Genomic DNA, 19,104 nt, shown 5'->3' on the forward strand with positions numbered 1-19,104 from the left:
TCACACACACACACACACACACACAGGCCTTACTTTAGCAGTTCCTCTTTCCGCTGTGCAGAGATGCCATTGGTCTGAGGAGCCTCTTGCTTTCTGCCTTCAAACTCCATCAGTTTCTGCTTTAGCTGTTGGATCTACACCAGGAGAGTTGATGATGTATTAGACACACCCAGACACACACACAAAAATACACCCAGACATACTAACAGAAACACAATGTGTTTCACCAACATAGACCTTTACATATATTACACAGACAGCTATAAACACATACAACAATGCAATCCACTGGACATCCCCATCCTGGACATGAAATATGGGAGAATGGGTGGAGCTGGGCCATTTCCTGCGAAGAGCGACACAAGACAGCGCCACCCAGCCCATCTGTGCAATGCCACTAAGCAGATAGGGGGGCTTTAGGAAACACACACACACACACACACACACACACACACGTTTAGCATGTTTGCACACGCTCTTTCACACACACACACACACACACACACTTTTGTCAGATATGACCCTGAATTCTCCTCCAGTGGGGGTGGGGGGTGAAAAGAAAGGAGGGGAAAAAAGCTAGCAAACTTATTTGCATTTGTTGACATTAGCAAAGACAGCATTCAAGAGGAGCTGCCTTCAGTGATAGATTGCGTGAGAGCTATTTACAAAACAAACCAAAACTAGGTTGAGGTGAAATGTACTACTGTGTACCTCTAACCCGACTTAAACGTATTGATTTATCTGGCAGCAAAAAAAGTCTGACTTAACATCAAAGCCCAATTGTCCTCCCTCAGACACACACACACACACACACACACACACACACACAGGAAAATCAGGACACAAAGTGAATGAAACACTAAATAGATGTGTGTGTGTGTGTGCGCTTGTGCGTGGCACAGGGCTCATGCGAGGGTGGATGACAGGTGAGTGTGATGGTTGCGTGGTCGTCTCACGTTACCTCGGTACGCTGTTTCTCACATATCACTGCATACTGGCTGATATGACTGTCCAGGCTGACTACATTTCTCTTCAGCTAATGAGAGAGAGAGAAAGAGAGAGGTGGGGGGCAGACAGAGACAGAGAGAGGGGGATATAAAGAGAACATCATTAATTTATTTGGAGTATAGCTGTGGCATTACTTGGCTTGACAACAACAGGTAGAAGCAGGGAAGAGGTAAGGGTGTGTGTGTGTGTGTGTGTGTGTGTGTGTGTGTGTGTGTGTGTGTATTGGACATTTGAGCGGATAACAGATTTGAATGAGAAGCAAAAGGAACAGACTTGACAGAATGTGTCTGTGTGTGTGTGTGTATATAACAACAACCAAAAAAAACATTAATGGACCATTAGCTGCAAATCTAAACAAATACCAGGCCTTGGAAGCATTCTCCCACACAACCACGTCCTTCCGCTGAACCCAGAAAGAGTTTGTGTGTGTGTGTGTGTGTGTGTGTGTGTGTGTGTGTGTGTGTGGGGTGTGAGAGAAAAGTGTATGGGAGCGTGTGGAGGGAGAGACTCAAAGTGTGTATGTGTGTGTGAGAGAGAGTGTGCTCATGTACATAAGTGGGAGGGGAAAAAACAAAACCAGAACAGATCTATTTGTAGCCTTCGGTTCTAAGGCGAGTTCAAGGGAGGGTTCCACAGCAGAACAATACCCCACACAACGTGTTGTTCTCAAATAGCATCACGGAGCATATAGACTGCAGTGGGCAAAGCACTCACAACTTTACAGGCGAGGTCACATTTCTAGGACTGTGCAGACAATAAAATGCCTAAAACACACAGATAGACAGATAGACAGACATGTCTACAATGGGTTCACTTGAGTGCAGCGTGTTTGTTTATACTTACTGAAGTCTTCATCTCTTTGTGCGGCTGGTGTCCTCGAGTGTGTGTGTGTGTGTGTGTGTGTGTGTACTTACAGAATACTTGAGCCAGTTGAATTTTTAGAGAGTTACCCGTCCTGCACGTGTGTGTGTGTGTGTGTGTGTGTGTGTGTATTCACACTCACTGAAGACTTGATCTCCTTGGCCCGATTGGCGTATTTGAGTGTGTTGTGCGTGTCTTCATACGAGGCAGAACATGGGCTGACGTTAGCGATCATCACCGTGCGACAGTTCCCTCCGAGCGAATCCTTTAGCAGACGAGTCAGCTTGCTGTCCCGGTACGGGATGTGTGTTTTCTTACTCTGAAACACACATCACACAGAAGACACTTTTAACCAGTCCACTGAGTGACACTCAAACCAAAACTACACATTGCACTTTTATACAAAAACAAATCAGTCAATTTTTTTTTTTAAATCATGAAAGGTAGAAGTTCTGTTGTAGGTTTTTTTTTATACCCTTTTTAGATACTTTAATAATCCCCTGAGGGAAATTAAGATTCGGCTTTTAACTAATCCATTGCCACGCGCACGCACGCACGCACGCACGCACGCACGCACGCACGCACGCACGCACGCTTAAGTGCCCAAGGAGCAGTTTGGGGTTAGGTGCCTTGGATGGATGCTGAGGTTGGGGAAAGTGCAATTTTCCCCCAACCACCTCCTCCCCTTTTTTCCAGCCAGTTCAGGGGATTGGACCAGTGACTGGACAGGTTATAGTTACTTGCCAACTGTTTTATATGCCAATTATTATTTTAACAGCAGGCAGGAGCTCTGCCATCTCGTGCACCCATTAACTCTTGTGTGGTTTGGAGGGTACAAGCGCTAAAAATAATTCAATGTTCCAAATGCTTTTCTAGACCTTCCTGGCAAGGTGAGCCCAGACTTAGGCAAAAGAGTCTGCAAAGAAGTTTGGGAGCTCCTCCAAAAGCCCCACAAACGCCTCAGACGATTGGGGGTGGGGGGGGGGATGGAATCAGTGACAGATAGAGAGAGAGTCATTGTGTGTGAATGCATGGGTGTGGAGTGTGTGTGTGTGCAAATTTGCTGCAAATAGGCATGTGCCCAAAGTCACTAAAATCAGCTGCTACAGACCTATCTAAAATCTTCCTCTTATAGCCAGAGTTCTGCAACCGAGGTTAAATATCAGTTTTGGTTATACTACATCTGTACTGCATTTAACACTGTAGATCTTAGAATATCGCTGGACAGGTTGGAAAATTGGGTAGGACTTTACAGAGCAGTCCTTAATTGGTTTCAGGTCTCATTTAAAAGGCCGGAGTTACTGTCACCATTGACAGTTTTGAATCTGATAAGAGTGGCTATGACATGCGGAGTCCCCCTGGGATCAGTTCTTGGACCTCCTCTGTTCAATATCTATATGCTGCTGCTGCCGCTTTGGGACCAAATTATACCAAACAACATCCCATAGTTGTGCAGATTACACACAGATACACAAGAGGACTACAGCCCAATAGACTCATTGTGTTAATGTTCAGAGCAAATAAATAATTGGATGAGCCAAAATCTTCAATTAAATAAGGACAAAACACCTTGACTCCACAAAAAAGTCCACAATCTTTGGTTCCAAAAGGCACAGATCTCACTGTTACTAACCACATCAAAACAAAATTACCAAAACATCATCTTAAATATAGCCAGAATCAAGGGTTTTGTGTCCAAAAAAGACCAAGAGAAGCTCATTCATGCTTTTATTTCCAGTATGGTGGACAACTGTTTTATCGAACACCAAAAGAACAGAACATTACCCCAGTTCTAAAATCTTACCACTGAATAACAGTAGGGCCAATAGTCTTCCGCGATAACGAAAAATGGACGGAATTCGCGGAATGGACCATTTAAAACGGAATTGCAACATTTCAAACGGAAACATCATTTTGTGCATCAAAATCGCCCAAAAACCCATGGATTTTACCCTGTAAGACTGAATTTCTTTCAAATAAACACAACAACGATTGCAACGATGAACAAACATTAATTGAAGAACAAAAGCAGTCAGGATATTTCACGTCTGCGCTGAACTCTGCTCCAGCCGTGCCACAGCCACATTCAGTCACATTAATTTGCTCGTCTTCCCAATCGCATTTAAAACAAAAAATGTTAAGTCTTCTGGTCTGTTGATGGCTGGCAAACAACAATCTAAGAAGGGCACGTATTATTCACTCATTTTAAGCCATCAATCTACCTCAGGGTGAACAAAATGAGCTGAAACAGAAAAAAAAACGGAATTCACCAAAAGTGGAACGGAAAACTATTGGCCCTATAACAGTCATGCTAATAAAGAAACTTTGAATTTGAGAGAGAGAGAGAGAGCGAGAGAGAGAGAGAGAGGTGCTCTAGTGGGATGCTGGTAAGGCGAGATGACTCAGTGTGGCAGGTTAATGTATGCGGCCCGCGTGAACCCTACACCCACAAAGCCACTGTGGAGAGGGGCCTCGTACTGGGGAAAGGCTGCTCGTCTTACCACGCTGGCCGGCAGCGCAGCCACTGCAGCGGTAGACGCATGTGTACACACACACACACACACACACACACACACACACACACACACACACACACACACACACACACACACACACACACACACTATATACCACAAACATACAAACACTATAATCAAAAACATCTACCCACCGACACACACAAACACAGATCAGACAAACAGCAGGGACAGCAGACAGCATCATAGAAGCAGGGTCCCAGGGCAGGGCCGCTGGGACTGCAGTCACAAGCAAACACCTAATCTCCAAATACATCAGTCGGAAGAGCAGAAGCTTGTCTCATTAACAGTCAGCGGTAATCAACACTTCAAGATATCCAAACAAACAACAGCCAGCCTGGTCATCATCAGTTAAAGGTTATGTCTACAATTCTAATCCAATACACTTTGTTAAACATACACACCAGTCCTGGCAGTCCTTTCAAGTCATTTCAGCCAATCTACACGTTGCTTCCGGAGCAAGGAAGGGAAGGGGTGTTATTTGATAGGCTGAACAAAAATATAAACAACCTTCCGCCACAATCGCAGACTGCATCTTTAACTCACTGACCAGTCCCAAAAAACAAATTACAATGCATAGATCACACACACACACACTCATATGAGCGGTCAGAAACACTTCTGGGTACTATTCGCTGACGCTCGCTAAGCGGTTTAGCGAGCTAAATTCCAGGCTAAAGAAAGACAACACCGCTTTAGCGGATTCGCGGAAGCAACTTTTTATCAATCACCATGGTAATTAATCGCTTAGCACTAACCTGCTCCAGGGCAGGCTAAGCAAAGTTTTGCTGGCTAAAATTGCCACACCCACGCCAAAAGGAGGGATCCCATTGACAAGGAGTCATATTGTAGTTTGATTAGCGTAGGAAAAGTCCTTTGCGATCGCCAAGAAGATCAATTTTTCCATCATGATGAGTTCTTGTATGAGCGCTACCGATCCACCCGACAAAGAATAATTCATTTAGAAGACCTTCTCGAGTCATTTATTGCATAGCCCACCACCGTAGAACATTGAATGTCTTCACTTTCTTGCGAGTCGTTGCCTTTATTTTTGCAATGTCGGCGATGCAGAGAACAAAGCACTCATAATTCTATGACAGTGGTAGCCTATTAGTACAGTTGAGACATTGGTACAGTTGATAAACCCGAAATAACTTCCATGCTCAGCCTGAAACGTGATTTTTAGTTTGCACATGAATACTAACGTTTTCTTTGATCCCAGGAAATTTGAGCTCATAACCCATCTCCATTACGGAGATATTGGCTAAAGTTGTTTTACCTACTTTAACTTACATCATTGCAAACGTTTAGTTTTGCAAACGTGTCTAGTTTTTGTGCAGTGATGGATGGTGGATGTGGATGGTAAGGTGGTTTCATGATAAGAAGAGAGAAAGAAACACAATTTATTTGCATTGCTTCAATTTATTGAATTTCTTATTACTACATTTTCATTTAGTCATTTAGCAGACGGTTTTATTCAAAGCGATTTAAAACTACAATTCTTACGGAAGTGAAGGGAATCGAACCTGTAATTAACTGCATGCAAGCCCTACGCTCTGCCCGCTGCACCAAAGTCACATATTTGGGTAAAGAAAAGATATCACTACTTACACAGCCTATGGACAGTTTCTTTAATGCTGTTGCAGTCGCGACAGGGATGAATTTTGACATGATTATGGTCTTGAATTCTTCATAACGCGTTCATGGTCATATCCCGCCGTAGCGGAGAAAAAAATGAGTCTTTTTCTTTGAGTTTAGACTATAATGCCGTTCAAAAAATCCTGGTTTTGGTTATCGACCTTTCATGCCTTTTAAAGCAGGACGTGCACGCGCAATTTAGCCGATGATTTTAGCCTAGGATAAATTAACGAGAGGTTAAAATAAATTAGCGCCCGTCGCCAGACGGGCTTGGCCTGTTCTCAATTAGCGAGCTAGTTAATCTCCAGTTGCGAGCTAAATTAATTATCTTAGCTTCAGTTGTACGCCGAACAGGGCCCAGGTCTCGTTCAATTCTGGTCTAACTGGTCTTGTCCACATCACAGACACCACAACTCTGGCACAGCCTGGAGCAAAAAGAGGGAATGAAAGAGTATCGTTGCATACTTGAACCCAATGCAATTAAGATTTTATTTTATTAAAAAGACCAATGTGGCCAGGGTGCCTTTGTCGGAGACCACAAACTGAAGTTTGCAGTCATTGTTCTTGGCAGCTCAGATGCATGCTTGTCAGCTCAGTCACACTATAACAGTGCACAGCACTACACCAGATCAGTTCAACCAGTCAACACACAATCGTCTCCACCTCCACAAATACGAAGTTAAACAGAAACTCTCAACACATAAGGTCTGGTGAGAGATCAAGAACCCAGCAGAAACTTGGTCAGACAGTGCAGATCAAGCTGGCAAGTCTGAAGTCACATGTTAAGTAACCATGTAACACTGCCAAGCCTGCAGACCATCATTAGCTCAATTACCACAGCGGAGCCTCAGAATGTTAGGCGTTTCAAATTACCATGACAGGGAACCACGCCAGCAGACATTCCATAGACAGAGCCTTCGTTACTGCCATTGAATCAGAAACAAACAACCAGAATGTACGGTACAATTCCCTGGAAACGCTTTGACAAAGGCTGAGGAGAAGCAAACTGACCCAAGTGGGGTGTGTTTCCAGCATTCTATGACCATTCAATGAGATATAGGAGGAAGATGAATTTGACACTGAATGGTAGATATAGCAATATGAATCATTAGAAATCCTAGCAGAGTATGAAGCTTGGTCCTTTTTGTCTTTTGGTTTTCCACCGTTGTGCTGGAACTATGGACTTACAAGTTGGCTTACAAGAAGCCTAATCATGTTGGTCTTAGTTCCAGTTGTCAATTCCCAGTACAACAAAATTATTTTTTTTATCCAGCGACAGCACCAACCGTTAAACCAAATATTTTCTAGATAACATGAATAATGTGCTTGTACTTACAATCCATTTTTGCTGTATTACTGCACGAACACCTTACAATACTTACTAATCATTATATTATTTCTACCTCATTCACTTCTCTTTACTTATTACCACCACTAATACTTACACCTGCACTTTATATATTTCATATCTATCTACACTTCCTACCTCAATTGCTGCTAGTCCCAATTCTGTTCATATTTCATACCTAACTCTTACTGTATATATCTTATTTATTCACTTATTCCACTTTACATGCACATACTCTGCACTGTTATTGCTATTTTGCACTTCTGGTTGGATGGATGCTAAACTGCACTTCGTTGTCTCAGTACTTGTACTCTGTGCAATGACAATAAAGATTTTTTAACTTTATCCCCCCCCCCCCCCCAACAAAACGTAATTAATTATTTAAATATGACCAACACAATATTAGATACATTTAGTGTAATATATTCCTTCCCAGAGTTAATTTTTTTATTTAACTGCTCATTACAGAAACAAGAACAAGTCGGTGGCTTTGCCACTGTGCATTTAAGTACTTTAAAACAAAGTCATTGTAAGTCTAAACATAAGGCATGCACTTTTTAAATACTGTGTGCCAAATTTACCATCTTAAGAATTATTATTGTTAATTTTTTTAATAGACCACGTTTTAATTGCGCACGTTGCGGTTAGGAAATCGTGTTTTATCATATTGCGATTATATCGCAGATGCAATTTAACGTTCAGCCCTAACATGAATTACCTCTAGGTTGAGTCGACAGTTGAATTTTGCTATAAAGTTGTTAACACTTGTTTAAATGGTTTTCGTCCACTCACGTCACTTTTAACCATCACTACAAACTAGGGGTGGGAATCTCTTGGCACCTCACGATTCGATTCGAAATCGATTCAGAGGTCAACGATTCGATTTAAAATCGATTATCGATTATCGATTTAAAATCGATTTTGTAATTTAAAAAAAAAAAAAAATTTTTTTTTTTTTTTTACACATACATTTTATGTTGAAATGCAAGCTGCATCGACTATTGCATTGCTCATAGAAAGTCAAAATTGTGACCATTAAAAGCTTTTACTCTAATAAAGCAAATAGCGAAGGTAATTCATCTGTTGATTTTCTTCAATTTAGACTCTGAGTTGTAAACTCAAATGATTCAATAGTCAAAATGCATCGATAATCGTTTTATCGGTTTCAAATTGATATTCGATAATCAATTGATAATTGCATTTCAACATGAAATGGATGTGTTAAAAAAAACGATTATCAATTTTAAACCGATAAAACGATTATCAATCCATTTCGACTTTTAAAACATTTGAGTTTGCTACTTAGAGTCTTTGCTACACTTCCTACTTTGTGTTTGATAATTAAAGAAAATCAACAGATGAATTACCTTCTCTATTTTTTATGAGAGAAAAAGCTTTTCCTTGTCACAATTTTGACTTTCTATGAACAATCCAATAATCGATGCAGCATTTCAACACATGGATGTGTAAAAAAAAAAAAAGATTTTTTTTTTTTTTTTAAATTACAAAATCGATTATGAACTTTTCTGAATCGAGACAGAATCGTTTTAGAGAGAATCGATTAAAATCGAATAATCGATTTTTTCCCCCACCCCTACTACAAACGCTACCCAGCAGTTTCAGGGCAGCACACAGAAGTACCCAGGAGCAGGTACTTATTTCTCCCCCAAAAATGGTCCTGAAAGAGGCCCTACAAGGATGGTTCCTGTGGTCGGAACGCGCACAAAGGTGCGGCCCGCCCTAAAACGACCCCCTAGTTCCTGCAGTGGAAACTGCAAGGTGAGTTTCTGCACTTGCTTGTCTCCATAGCAACAAGCGTCACCGAGGTTGCTCTTTGAGTAGGAAGTTCTGTACATGGAACAACAGTGCTTACGCCAATTCGACACGTTCTAATTCTGCAGGAGAACCCATTGTACTTTCCTTTACCTTATCCTATAATTCCAATTGTCCCCATGTGAGCGATACCAAGGACTGTAGGCTCTGGTGCAAAAAGAACACCACCATACACCCTCCCCACCAGTCTTTTATGACATGCACACAGAGAGAAAAATGATTGTTGACAGCAACAATAGTAAAACAAAACGCAACAATGTGAGTTGCCCGATGCAGTCAACTCCCAGCAATCCACACAGTGAGGCTTAAACAGAAAACAGCCCTGTGGGTTATGGTCGGGGAAAGTAGGACCAATGAGGCCCTACAGAGTCTACACACAGTCTCCATCAAATTAGTACAAACAAACTAAATGTCACACTGAACATAGAACCAGGAGAAAAATAATAATAATAATAATAATAATAAGCCAAAAAAAGAGAGTCAGAAAACAAATGAGGAGAGAGAGAGAGAGAGAGAGAGAGAGCCTTTGGTGACAGATTAAGATGCATTTATGGCAGATTTAACAGCACTTGTATTCGGTGCACAATCTGCTGCGGTCACGCGCTAATGGGATTCCACTGTAAATTACCCATCATGCTGTGTGACGGAGCACAGTCTGGATGTAATTTCGACACACGCCTGCGGTGCTGATCACCCGCGAGTTTCGGAGCCAGTGGGACCTCACACAGCCTCAGCTTCCCCTACCGCCCCTATCTCAGTTTGTGTGTGTGTGTGTGTGTGTGTGTGTGTGTGTGTGTGCGTGCGCGAGAGAGATTTTCTCTCCCCTCATCAGCACTTTCCACAATCTGAGCAAATGAGACGAAAAAAAAAAAGATTTGAACATTTGTGACTGCACAGGGCTACAGCGGTTTGTGTGAGAGTATATGTGTGTGTGGTTCATGCAAGGTGATGGAAAGTGGCCAAATGTACTGTAGAACTTCGGGCGGAGGGAAAGCTGCTGCATTGCACAGCTGAGAGAATATGTTACGTAAAAAATATCTGAACTCTGTATCCCCCACCCCCCACCCCCCGACTCGTTCCAAGGAAACTACATGACCGACCCACTAACTGTGTGGTCTTCTGGGGAGGAGAGGGAAATGTTAACTTGTCACCTTTATGTTCATTTACCAGCAGACAGCGGTGAACATTTGATCTGTTTTTTTTTTATGTGTGCTTGAATTGAACCCAAGCCCTTAGGGTTGTTGTCTAAGGCAAACCACAGGACCCCTGGGAAAACCAATTGCATGAGCTACTAATGTCAAATCAGTGATGACCATATCAATCCAAATCCTTTGCGGATTGGCCACCCTTGTGCACAACAGAAACCACCCTATTGGAAACCAAACTTTTCTGCACCAAAATAGCAAAGTCCCGAAACACATCAAACTTCGTGGCATCGAAACAGCGCTAGTGCTAGCTGGCTGAAACTACCCCCCCCTACCTTGGGGTCGGCGAGGGTGTTGATGACGTTGCCAAGTGCGAGCAGCGAGCGGTTGATGTTGGCACCCTCTCGGAGCCGCGCTCCCTTGGCGTTGGTGGCACTGGCTCGCTCCGAGCCCGCCAGGTCGATCAGGCTCATCTTGGCCACGCGCACGTTTGGGTTCAAGCTGGCTGAACTGTCCTGCTGTCTCAGGTACACCTGTCCAGAATCAAGAGAAAGAGGGGAAGAGAGGCTATAAAGAACATCCCGTAACAGCATTATACACAAACACCATTAATCAGTTTACAGGCATATTTTTTTCGTTATGAAATGGTCAAGTTCTGACCAAATGTATATATATATTTGAACACACTGCATAAATCCAGCTATGTGAGTCAAGTGTCTTTATGTGATAGTAGGCTTATATGGCGGTTTGACCTAGAGCATCTCTACGCATTCTAGTATTCTTAAATAGAAGTAAGCAGGAATATGTGTTTAATATGTGTGTTAATATATGGGGAGGCTTTTTATGATTCCTTCAGGTTCAGTTATATTTACTGCTACGTCATAGTGCTCTGAGGAAAGTTTGGGGCAGTGTGTGTGTGTGTGTGTGTGCGTACCTGGAAAACGGCATGAGACCGCGAGGAGGTGGCGTTCATTTCTGTGGGGTGCTGGGTTCTATTTTTGTTGCCATAATCCAGCGCTTGTAAGATGTGCTCTGCAGATTTAGGCTACAAAGAAGGAGCGGAGAGGCAGAGACAGAGAGAGAGAGAGACAGACACGAAGAGAGAGAGAAAGAGTGATAGAAGAAAAACAGAGAGAGAGAGAGAGAGAGAGCACTCATTCATCTCAAAGAGGCTGTGCGTCCACGGTAACGCATCCTCATGCTGATGCTAGAGTGAGTCAGAGGCAAGGAGAAGCACTGAAGAACTACAAGGGTGCGATTTCAAACACCAACCCTCTACAGGCACACACATGTCCATAAATGAACGTGTGTGCACACAAGCACAAACGTGCACGCACATACACACTCACTCAGTGTTCAAAAGGGGGTTAAGGGGAAAGGGAACACAAACACAGAGGCAACCAACCAACCTCTCCCTCCCTCTGTGAATGACACACACAGGCATGGCATTTATTGGAAATAATGAATTACATAGAAGTGTGCAAAAACTAAAAAAAAATCACATTTATGAAATAACCTACATATAGATGGATCCTTTCTAAATTAAAATAATTTTCCATTCCCTTGTTGGGACCATCAGCCTATGACACACTCTCTCTCTCACACACACACACACACACACACGAGGTCGACCGATATATCGGTCAGCCGATGTATCGGGCCGATATGTCATTTTTTAATCTATCGGCATTGTTACTTTTTTTTTCTTGAAGTAACAACACATGAAAACATAAAATGTGACGGATTCAAGTTTTAAAAAGAATTCTCCCTCCCCCCTCCCACGGCCCAGACAGCAACCCTAAAATAAAGACAAATCATAGTCTGTACACATACATATATGTATATACATTGAAGAAAAGAATAACTAAAATAATAATAACAAAAATAATAAATAATACATTAAAAAAAGGGGGGGGGGGGGGGGGGGGGTTCTCTGGATTCCTAGATTATGGATGTTTGTAAGTATTAGGCTGTGTGTGTGTGTGTACGGGGGCACGGACTTTAGACCCAAGATACTAGTAGGGGAGTAAAATTGTGTGCATCTACTTATTATTAGTGTGACGCTTTAGCATGCAAATTAATGGGAAAACTTTTAGATATCGGCCCTAAAAATCGGCCAAAAAAAAAATCAGCAGCCCATATCGGCTATCGGTTAACCCTGACCTCTAAGTATCGGCATCGGTTATAGAAAAACCCATATCGGTCGACCTCTAACACACACGCACACACACACACACACACACACACACACACACACACGCACACACACGACCCTTACCTGATGCACTGTGAGCCCCTGTACCACCACTCCTTTGCAGCTGTCCTCTCGAACAGCCAGTGCTGCCGAGTTAGCCATCAGATCCCGGATCTGCTCATTATACACCTGCACACGCACAGCAAAGAAAGAGAAAAACAGCATTAAAAAACAAAACAAAAACAACCCCCCCTCCCCCCACATATGAGGGTAGGGATGGGAACCGAGAACCGGGTCTTGTTTAGAACCGGTTCCCAATGAGCCGAATCTTTGGAATCGTTAGCCAAATTCATAACCGGGTCTGTTAACGGGTCTCTGTGCCGTTTGCGCATGCGCGAACTCTTATAATAAAGTCAGAACGCAGCAGAAATGGCAACTCGACAGAAGCGATCTAAAGTGTGGCTTTATTTCACCCGAACGAATGAGAACACGGTCACTGAAACCTTTGTAAAAAATGTATTTCCTCAAAGGGAGGAAGTACATCACCATGAATAAGCACTTGAGCACACATGATATAAAATTACAAGAATGTCATGTTTTCGATGCCAGCAGCAGCTCAACTAACGTCGGCGCTTCATCCCTTACTTGCCAAGGTAAACTCCTCAAAATGTTTTATCATAAGTCATAACGGTGTTACTCGTGTGTTATCAGCAAACGTTTGCGTTTTCGTGTTAACCATAACTAAACTTAGCATTGAATTGCTTAACAGAATGGGCGATGTTGGACATTGTCATATTATATATAACTAGGCTATCTTAACTGTATAATCTTCTATTTTCAACCGTTGGCTAGAGGCAGGGGCAGTGCTTGCCTCCCCTGTTGGTCCTAGGGTAGGGTTAGGCTGTACAAAAGACTCCGTTAATAAGCAAGCAACGCGTGCAGCTCCCTCAGTTTGACAGTTCGATATGGATAAGTTTCTCGTAGCCAATTCAGTGGCAGCAATAGCTAAGTGTTAAATATACTGAGTGCCTAGTTTGTACATGATACAAGTAATTATGTTTCAGTACGTTATTGTGTTTGTAGTGGACTCTACATTGCTATTAGAAGCGTTTAGCATAATAGTTCGCTATTAGCAATACAACCAAGCAACCTACAATATACAGTCCTTTACCTCAATAACAAGGGCTGTATGTCAGATCAGAAAATTCAGCGATTTTGTTAGTGCCATTTTTTTCATTGTGCAAACCAGCGTTCGCTCTATAAATAATCTCCATTTCCATCCAATTAAGCTGATGATGACGTTCGAAATCAGACGGGCTCAGAGGCTGCTAGTCTGTCATCGTTACAGGCTGCAGTTAGTAAGTCTTCTGTAAGGAAGGAGCATTGTTATTTGTATGAACGTTTATATTAAACAGAACACATTTTATTTAAGTTATGTAAGTTTTATTTAAATGTGTATGTAAATATTCTAGAAATGTATATAAAAGAACATTAATGTAAAAAACCCGTTTGTGCTCTTTTTTCGCCCCTTACCAAATTATAAGAATCGTTAAGAGAATCGATAAGGAATCGGTTCGATAAGCAGGAATCGATAAGGAACCGGAATCGTTAAAATCTTATCGGTTCTCATCCCTATATGAGGGTGACAGTTGACAAAGTATCCCTATCACCCATGAGATGAACAGTCATGTCAGAATGAATGTTTATGCAAGTGTATATTTATTCTCTTACCTCCAGGTAGGAGAAGGCCACCTCAAACACCTTCTCGTCCTTCATCTGGTCCATGCGGCTGTACAGCTCCTTCATGGTCAGGTACATGACCCCCGGGTCATCCACGGATCCCAGCATGGTGTGGGTCTTCCCAGCGCCCGTGGCCCCATATGCAAACACTGCAGAAGGGGTCAGGAAACTGGAGCTTAGAGGGACAATGGGGCAATAGCCTGACTACATGCCTCTCTCGTAAGCATGCTAGTACTGAAGCACTAATGGATCCTTTCAGTTCTGTTGCCCTGTTCAGGGGCAGGAAGCAAACTGGGACGGAATATGTTGCTTTCCTTCAGTCTAGCTAAGGCAGGACTGCTGTTATGGCGACAGTGGAACATTTGGGAACATCTGAGTCATTGTGGTTCCCAGTCAGGGAGGGATTCACAGACAGTGGTGTTGCTGACCAAATGTGTCCCCAGAGTGGTGTATAATACTCCTAGGAAAAGCTGTTACCAGGAAAATTGCTCTTTTCTGCATAAAACAGTATGGAGAAGGGCTCAAATACAAATGTTCATTTGACGTCACACCCACACCACCGTGTAAGAGTGCATCTTAACAGAAACAAATATCTGAGAGTAAAGATTTGCAAGAGGTGCCAAAACACTTATAAAATGTGATACACATTCAAAGATTACACAACAGTGCACCCAAGCTTGCAAAGGCAACATAAAACAGAGGTGTGTCTGGTTATGCCCCACTGATGAGAGGTGGTAATCATCATCATCATCATCACCGACACATAGATGCCTCTTTGACCAAATGGAACAGAGGAAAAATCTAACCGCAGTTCAATAGCTGATGGCAAAGTAGAAACGACTCTAACAAGGACACACTGTAGCGAAGGGAGAGCGTGTACATAGTCGCACACAGACAGACATGAACCTGTTGCCATGCCTCTGAGCAGTAGTCTATCTCTTGGAATGCCAGAGCTGCGGTGTGCCCTTGGCAAGCTGTTTGAAAAGATTCATTCATGTTCTCAGCTGATTGCTTGAAGACTAACAGTGCACGAGAGAAACTGGCAACTGACCTCCGCCACTTCACCTTCACCATGTCGGAAGCTGACACGACATAAGGGTAGAAAATGATTTTTTAAAAAAGAAAAGAAAAACGTTTTCTTCTGCTTATCCTTTTTTAATTTTATTTTATAAATAATGCTAAAAATTAAAAGCAGGCAGACAGACAGGCAAAAGCCTGTCATTCACCAAACACCTCTCTGTACATGTAGATGAGGAGAAGGCGGATGGCAAAGTGATAAAGGGAACACAGTGATGACTCCTATCTACAGAAGAAATGAAGTCTCTGTCAAACATAACTGGAAAAATGAAGACCTGGGCAATTTGCATGCAATGTGTTTAACAATCTGTCACAGGTAAAGGTCAGCACACTCTTTTCTGTCAGCTCAGCTGTCAGAGGGACAGGGTGAACTCACCTTCCATGGTGCAGGATAAAAAGAAAAACATTTTTATGCAGAGGTCATTATAGGCTTTTAACTTTTAGGTCCCTTACTAGGAATATTTCGTTGCGGTTGGCTTAAGAACCTCTGGATTAACACTTTACCAGGTTAATGTCAGCCTTGACAACATTGCGATTAAAAAAATACTTTTGCCATGAAGCAACATATATCATGTGGTGAAGCCCACGTAAAAACACGCCCTTCTCACCTGTGCAGTTGTAACCATTTAGGACGCCGTCCACGATTCCTTTAGTGGTATTCTCGAACACTTCAATCTGCTCACTGGTCTCGCCGAAGACGTTATCGAACACAAACTTGAGGTCTTTGTTTGCCCTTTTGCGGACGTCTCTGTTGCCTATTTTCTGCCCTCGGAAAAACGTCACCTCTTCTTCTTTGGGGTCAAAGATGAGCATGTGGCTGTCCAGCACCTGGACCACCTTCTTACAGCCGGACGACAGCTCCCGGTCGTTCGGGGGCCGCACACGGACAACCACCTTGACGTGGCTGCACACCTCGGTCACCCCCATTCTCAATGTTAGCAATTCTTTCTGAATAAATTGACGTTGACTGTTAAAGAGAGATAAACTGAGATTATTCAGACGCAGGCAAGTAAGTAGTACATCAGTCCATGTCAGTCAAAACAATCTATAATCACTGCAACCGAGCAGAATGTCTAACGTTAGACAAAACTGCTGTTTGATAGTTAACGTTACTTGCAAATGAAACCCAATCAGCGTAATAGTCTGTGCACATGCCTAATTTAGCAGGGTGTATATTCAAAACTGTCATGAAGGTAGCTTTATTCAGTAAAACTACTTGAAATTAACAAGACAATTAAATCACTGAACATTTCACTTAGTCCACAAGTCTTGGCTAACTGACACAGTTAGCTTACATTAGCTATACAGTGGAAACGTTAGATTAGGATAGCGTTGCCAATTTGACAATCTAGTAGCACACACGCACTTACTATCCACTTATGCAACATTTATACGAAGACATCTCACAACAACATCGAAAATAATCACAAAATGTTTGCACAAGACATAACAACACGATTTGCTACATGCTGTACTCGGATAACTAATAGTAGCTAGCTTTTCTAGTTGTTAGCCTCACGTCAGTGGAAGAACTGTTGACCAGACGATTTGGCTCGAGTTTAGCGTTACAGTTTCATAAAATCAAACAACAGCATCATTACAGACAAAACAGTGCTTTCATCATACCTCGGTAGAATGGAAAATCGCGGTGTGTCCAAACTCCGTAACACCTATATTTGACCCACAATAAAATATATTCAGAGAACAGGATGAAGTTCTCAGCGCGAAGAATTTCAAACACAAGCTACCCTCCCGTCGCAATAACAGATTGGACGAGGACAGGGCTGCGTCACATGACGTCAGAACAAGTTTGTGAGGGGGGGATTTCGAAAATGTGAAACGTTCCGTAACGGCTAAACCTAATGGTTAATCTGCGTTGTGCTTTAACGCAATAAAACAGTAAAATAATAAACATGTATTTGTTACATATCAAAGTGATCTGTTGAGAGACTGTCGTCGGTCGAACAGGCTAGCTGCCTTTGGTAGGCGGAACATTATATATGTATCTATTGTTCCATGTCGGGCTTATTTAGGGGTGTACCTGATCATGGTGTGTACCTGAACACAGCTAAAGGCAGGCAGAGTATACCACTTTCTCATTGTGACAGAGAGTAATTTGGAGCCTTTAAATAACGCAACGTGCCCTGTGCAGTATTTATAAAGTCACATTCCTCTTATATTAGTAAGTGATCATGCTTTCCCAAACACACATCGCATAGGACATTCCCCATTGTTGTTTTCTTGCTAGCTAAATTGCTCTCTTTTCAGGTGATGCTTATGACAGAAGGTGCATTTTAAAGATGTTGTTCATTACGATTACAGACACAAAGAGATTTGCATAAATGTGGATACGGAAGATTTCCAAATGAATGTATATTACAGGCATTAGAATAGACGTAACCCTTGCACGGAGCACAACTGTTTAGCCACATTCTTGAAGCAAAAGGAAGCTAGGCGACCTGTCACTCAACCACCTTTGCTTGGATGATAGGCTTCCTACTACTTAACTCTCAACTTATCCGTTTCTTAAACCTAAAACACTGGTATCTGCTGTTCCTTTCTTATTCTAGGGGTCAATTCCAGGACATAGTCTAATAAAAACAAGTCTTACCACGACTCATGTGAAACCAGGGCTGAATCTGTTGACTGCAAGCCTTCTATGTACTCCGTTAGCCTACTCTGTTAGGCAACCAGCATACAGTCTGTCATATGTAGACAGCCATGCGAATTGCATCACTGGCCACAAGCATCTGCATGTAAATAACAGGAGTGTGTGTGTGTGTGTGTGTGTGTGTGTGTGTGTGTGTGTGTGTGTGTGTGTGTGTGTGGGGAATCTTTACTGACTCTCTTTCAAAATATGTTCTTCTACACAGAAGATTCAGGTCAGGGTTGGGATGCGTCTCCCTGGTAATGGCCTCATGTGGGGGCTGGCAGGAAGTCTGTGGACAGAGGCCAGGCGGGCACCCAGACGCCCGGCGACTCACTTGCGCTGCTGGAGGAAGTTGTGCTTGTTAGCGAGGCTGTGTTCCCGCTCGGCACCCCTGGGATCCATTGCTCCAACAAGGACTGCTGTCACCTCGTCCGCCAGCTCTGGCCAGCAGACTCTGCACACACCTGTAATGGTTAAAGAAGTACTGGAGAGCCTGGATGTCCAACCAGGGCAGGTCAGTGCGTTCACTCTCTCTCTACATCTCTTTCGTGATTTTCTGTCAGCTTTCTCTCATTCTCTCCCTTTATGTTTACCAAATGGTTTTGGTGAGAAAAAAAAATGTCCTCTGTATTTGAATAGATGTATTTCAATAAACATTGTTTATTGTGGGCTGTTGGTGGAAGCAGACTGGCCAGAACCAATGTTAATTTGTTGATTCTGTCAGGTCGAGCCAAGCTAGCTGTTCATCCAAGTTATTCTCTTCTCCCATCAGTGCACATGGGTTAAAAATTGATACGGTGGCATTGTTTATTTCCTAGGTGGAATAAAGGGTTATTTTTCAACTTTATGGTATTGAAGTGATATAAATTGTATGAGGGATGTACTTATATCAGTTAATCTTGTTACAAGGTCCAGGAGTCTATCGTCCTCTTGCTTTCTTGTGAGTAAATTTCCTACCTCCCCTTTGCTCTCTGTGAGGGTACATGTGTGCTTGTTGTTCATTAACGATGAAGTCCACGACTCTGTTTATGTTATGATTTCTGATGCGTGATACAGTTTCTATTTGAATTGAC

The 19,104-nt window shown here is 42.6% G+C and overlaps 2 protein-coding genes across 2 annotated transcripts in view; one reads left to right on the forward strand and one right to left on the reverse strand.

Annotated features, from left to right (window-relative positions):
* kif18a (kinesin family member 18A) overlaps window positions 1-17,115 on the reverse strand; it is a gene marked incomplete at its 3' end in the record, with an annotated part of 34,780 nt that extends 17,665 nt beyond the window's left edge. Inside the window, exons 1-9 of the mRNA XM_080840325.1 lie at window positions 17,008-17,115; window positions 15,990-16,348; window positions 14,296-14,453; window positions 12,649-12,753; window positions 11,305-11,415; window positions 10,706-10,903; window positions 2,012-2,188; window positions 962-1,036; window positions 34-134 (exon numbers count right to left, since the gene is read on the reverse strand). Coding sequence (XP_080696451.1) covers window positions 34-134; window positions 962-1,036; window positions 2,012-2,188; window positions 10,706-10,903; window positions 11,305-11,415; window positions 12,649-12,753; window positions 14,296-14,453; window positions 15,990-16,308 — 1,244 coding nt within the window. The 5' untranslated portion in view covers window positions 16,309-16,348; window positions 17,008-17,115. The remainder of the gene's footprint in view (window positions 1-33; window positions 135-961; window positions 1,037-2,011; window positions 2,189-10,705; window positions 10,904-11,304; window positions 11,416-12,648; window positions 12,754-14,295; window positions 14,454-15,989; window positions 16,349-17,007) is intronic.
* Window positions 17,116-17,438: 323 nt separating this feature from the next.
* Window positions 17,439-19,104, forward strand: part of mettl15 (methyltransferase 15, mitochondrial 12S rRNA N4-cytidine) — a 100,222-nt gene continuing 98,556 nt past the window's right edge. The window contains exons 1-2 of the mRNA XM_080840603.1: window positions 17,439-17,563; window positions 18,255-18,545. Of these exons, the coding sequence (XP_080696729.1) occupies window positions 18,276-18,545 (270 nt within the window). The 5' untranslated portion in view covers window positions 17,439-17,563; window positions 18,255-18,275. The remainder of the gene's footprint in view (window positions 17,564-18,254; window positions 18,546-19,104) is intronic.

This window comes from Sprattus sprattus (assembly GCF_963457725.1).
Source record: "Sprattus sprattus genome assembly, chromosome: 6".
NCBI classification, from domain to species: domain Eukaryota; kingdom Metazoa; phylum Chordata; class Actinopteri; order Clupeiformes; family Clupeidae; genus Sprattus; species Sprattus sprattus.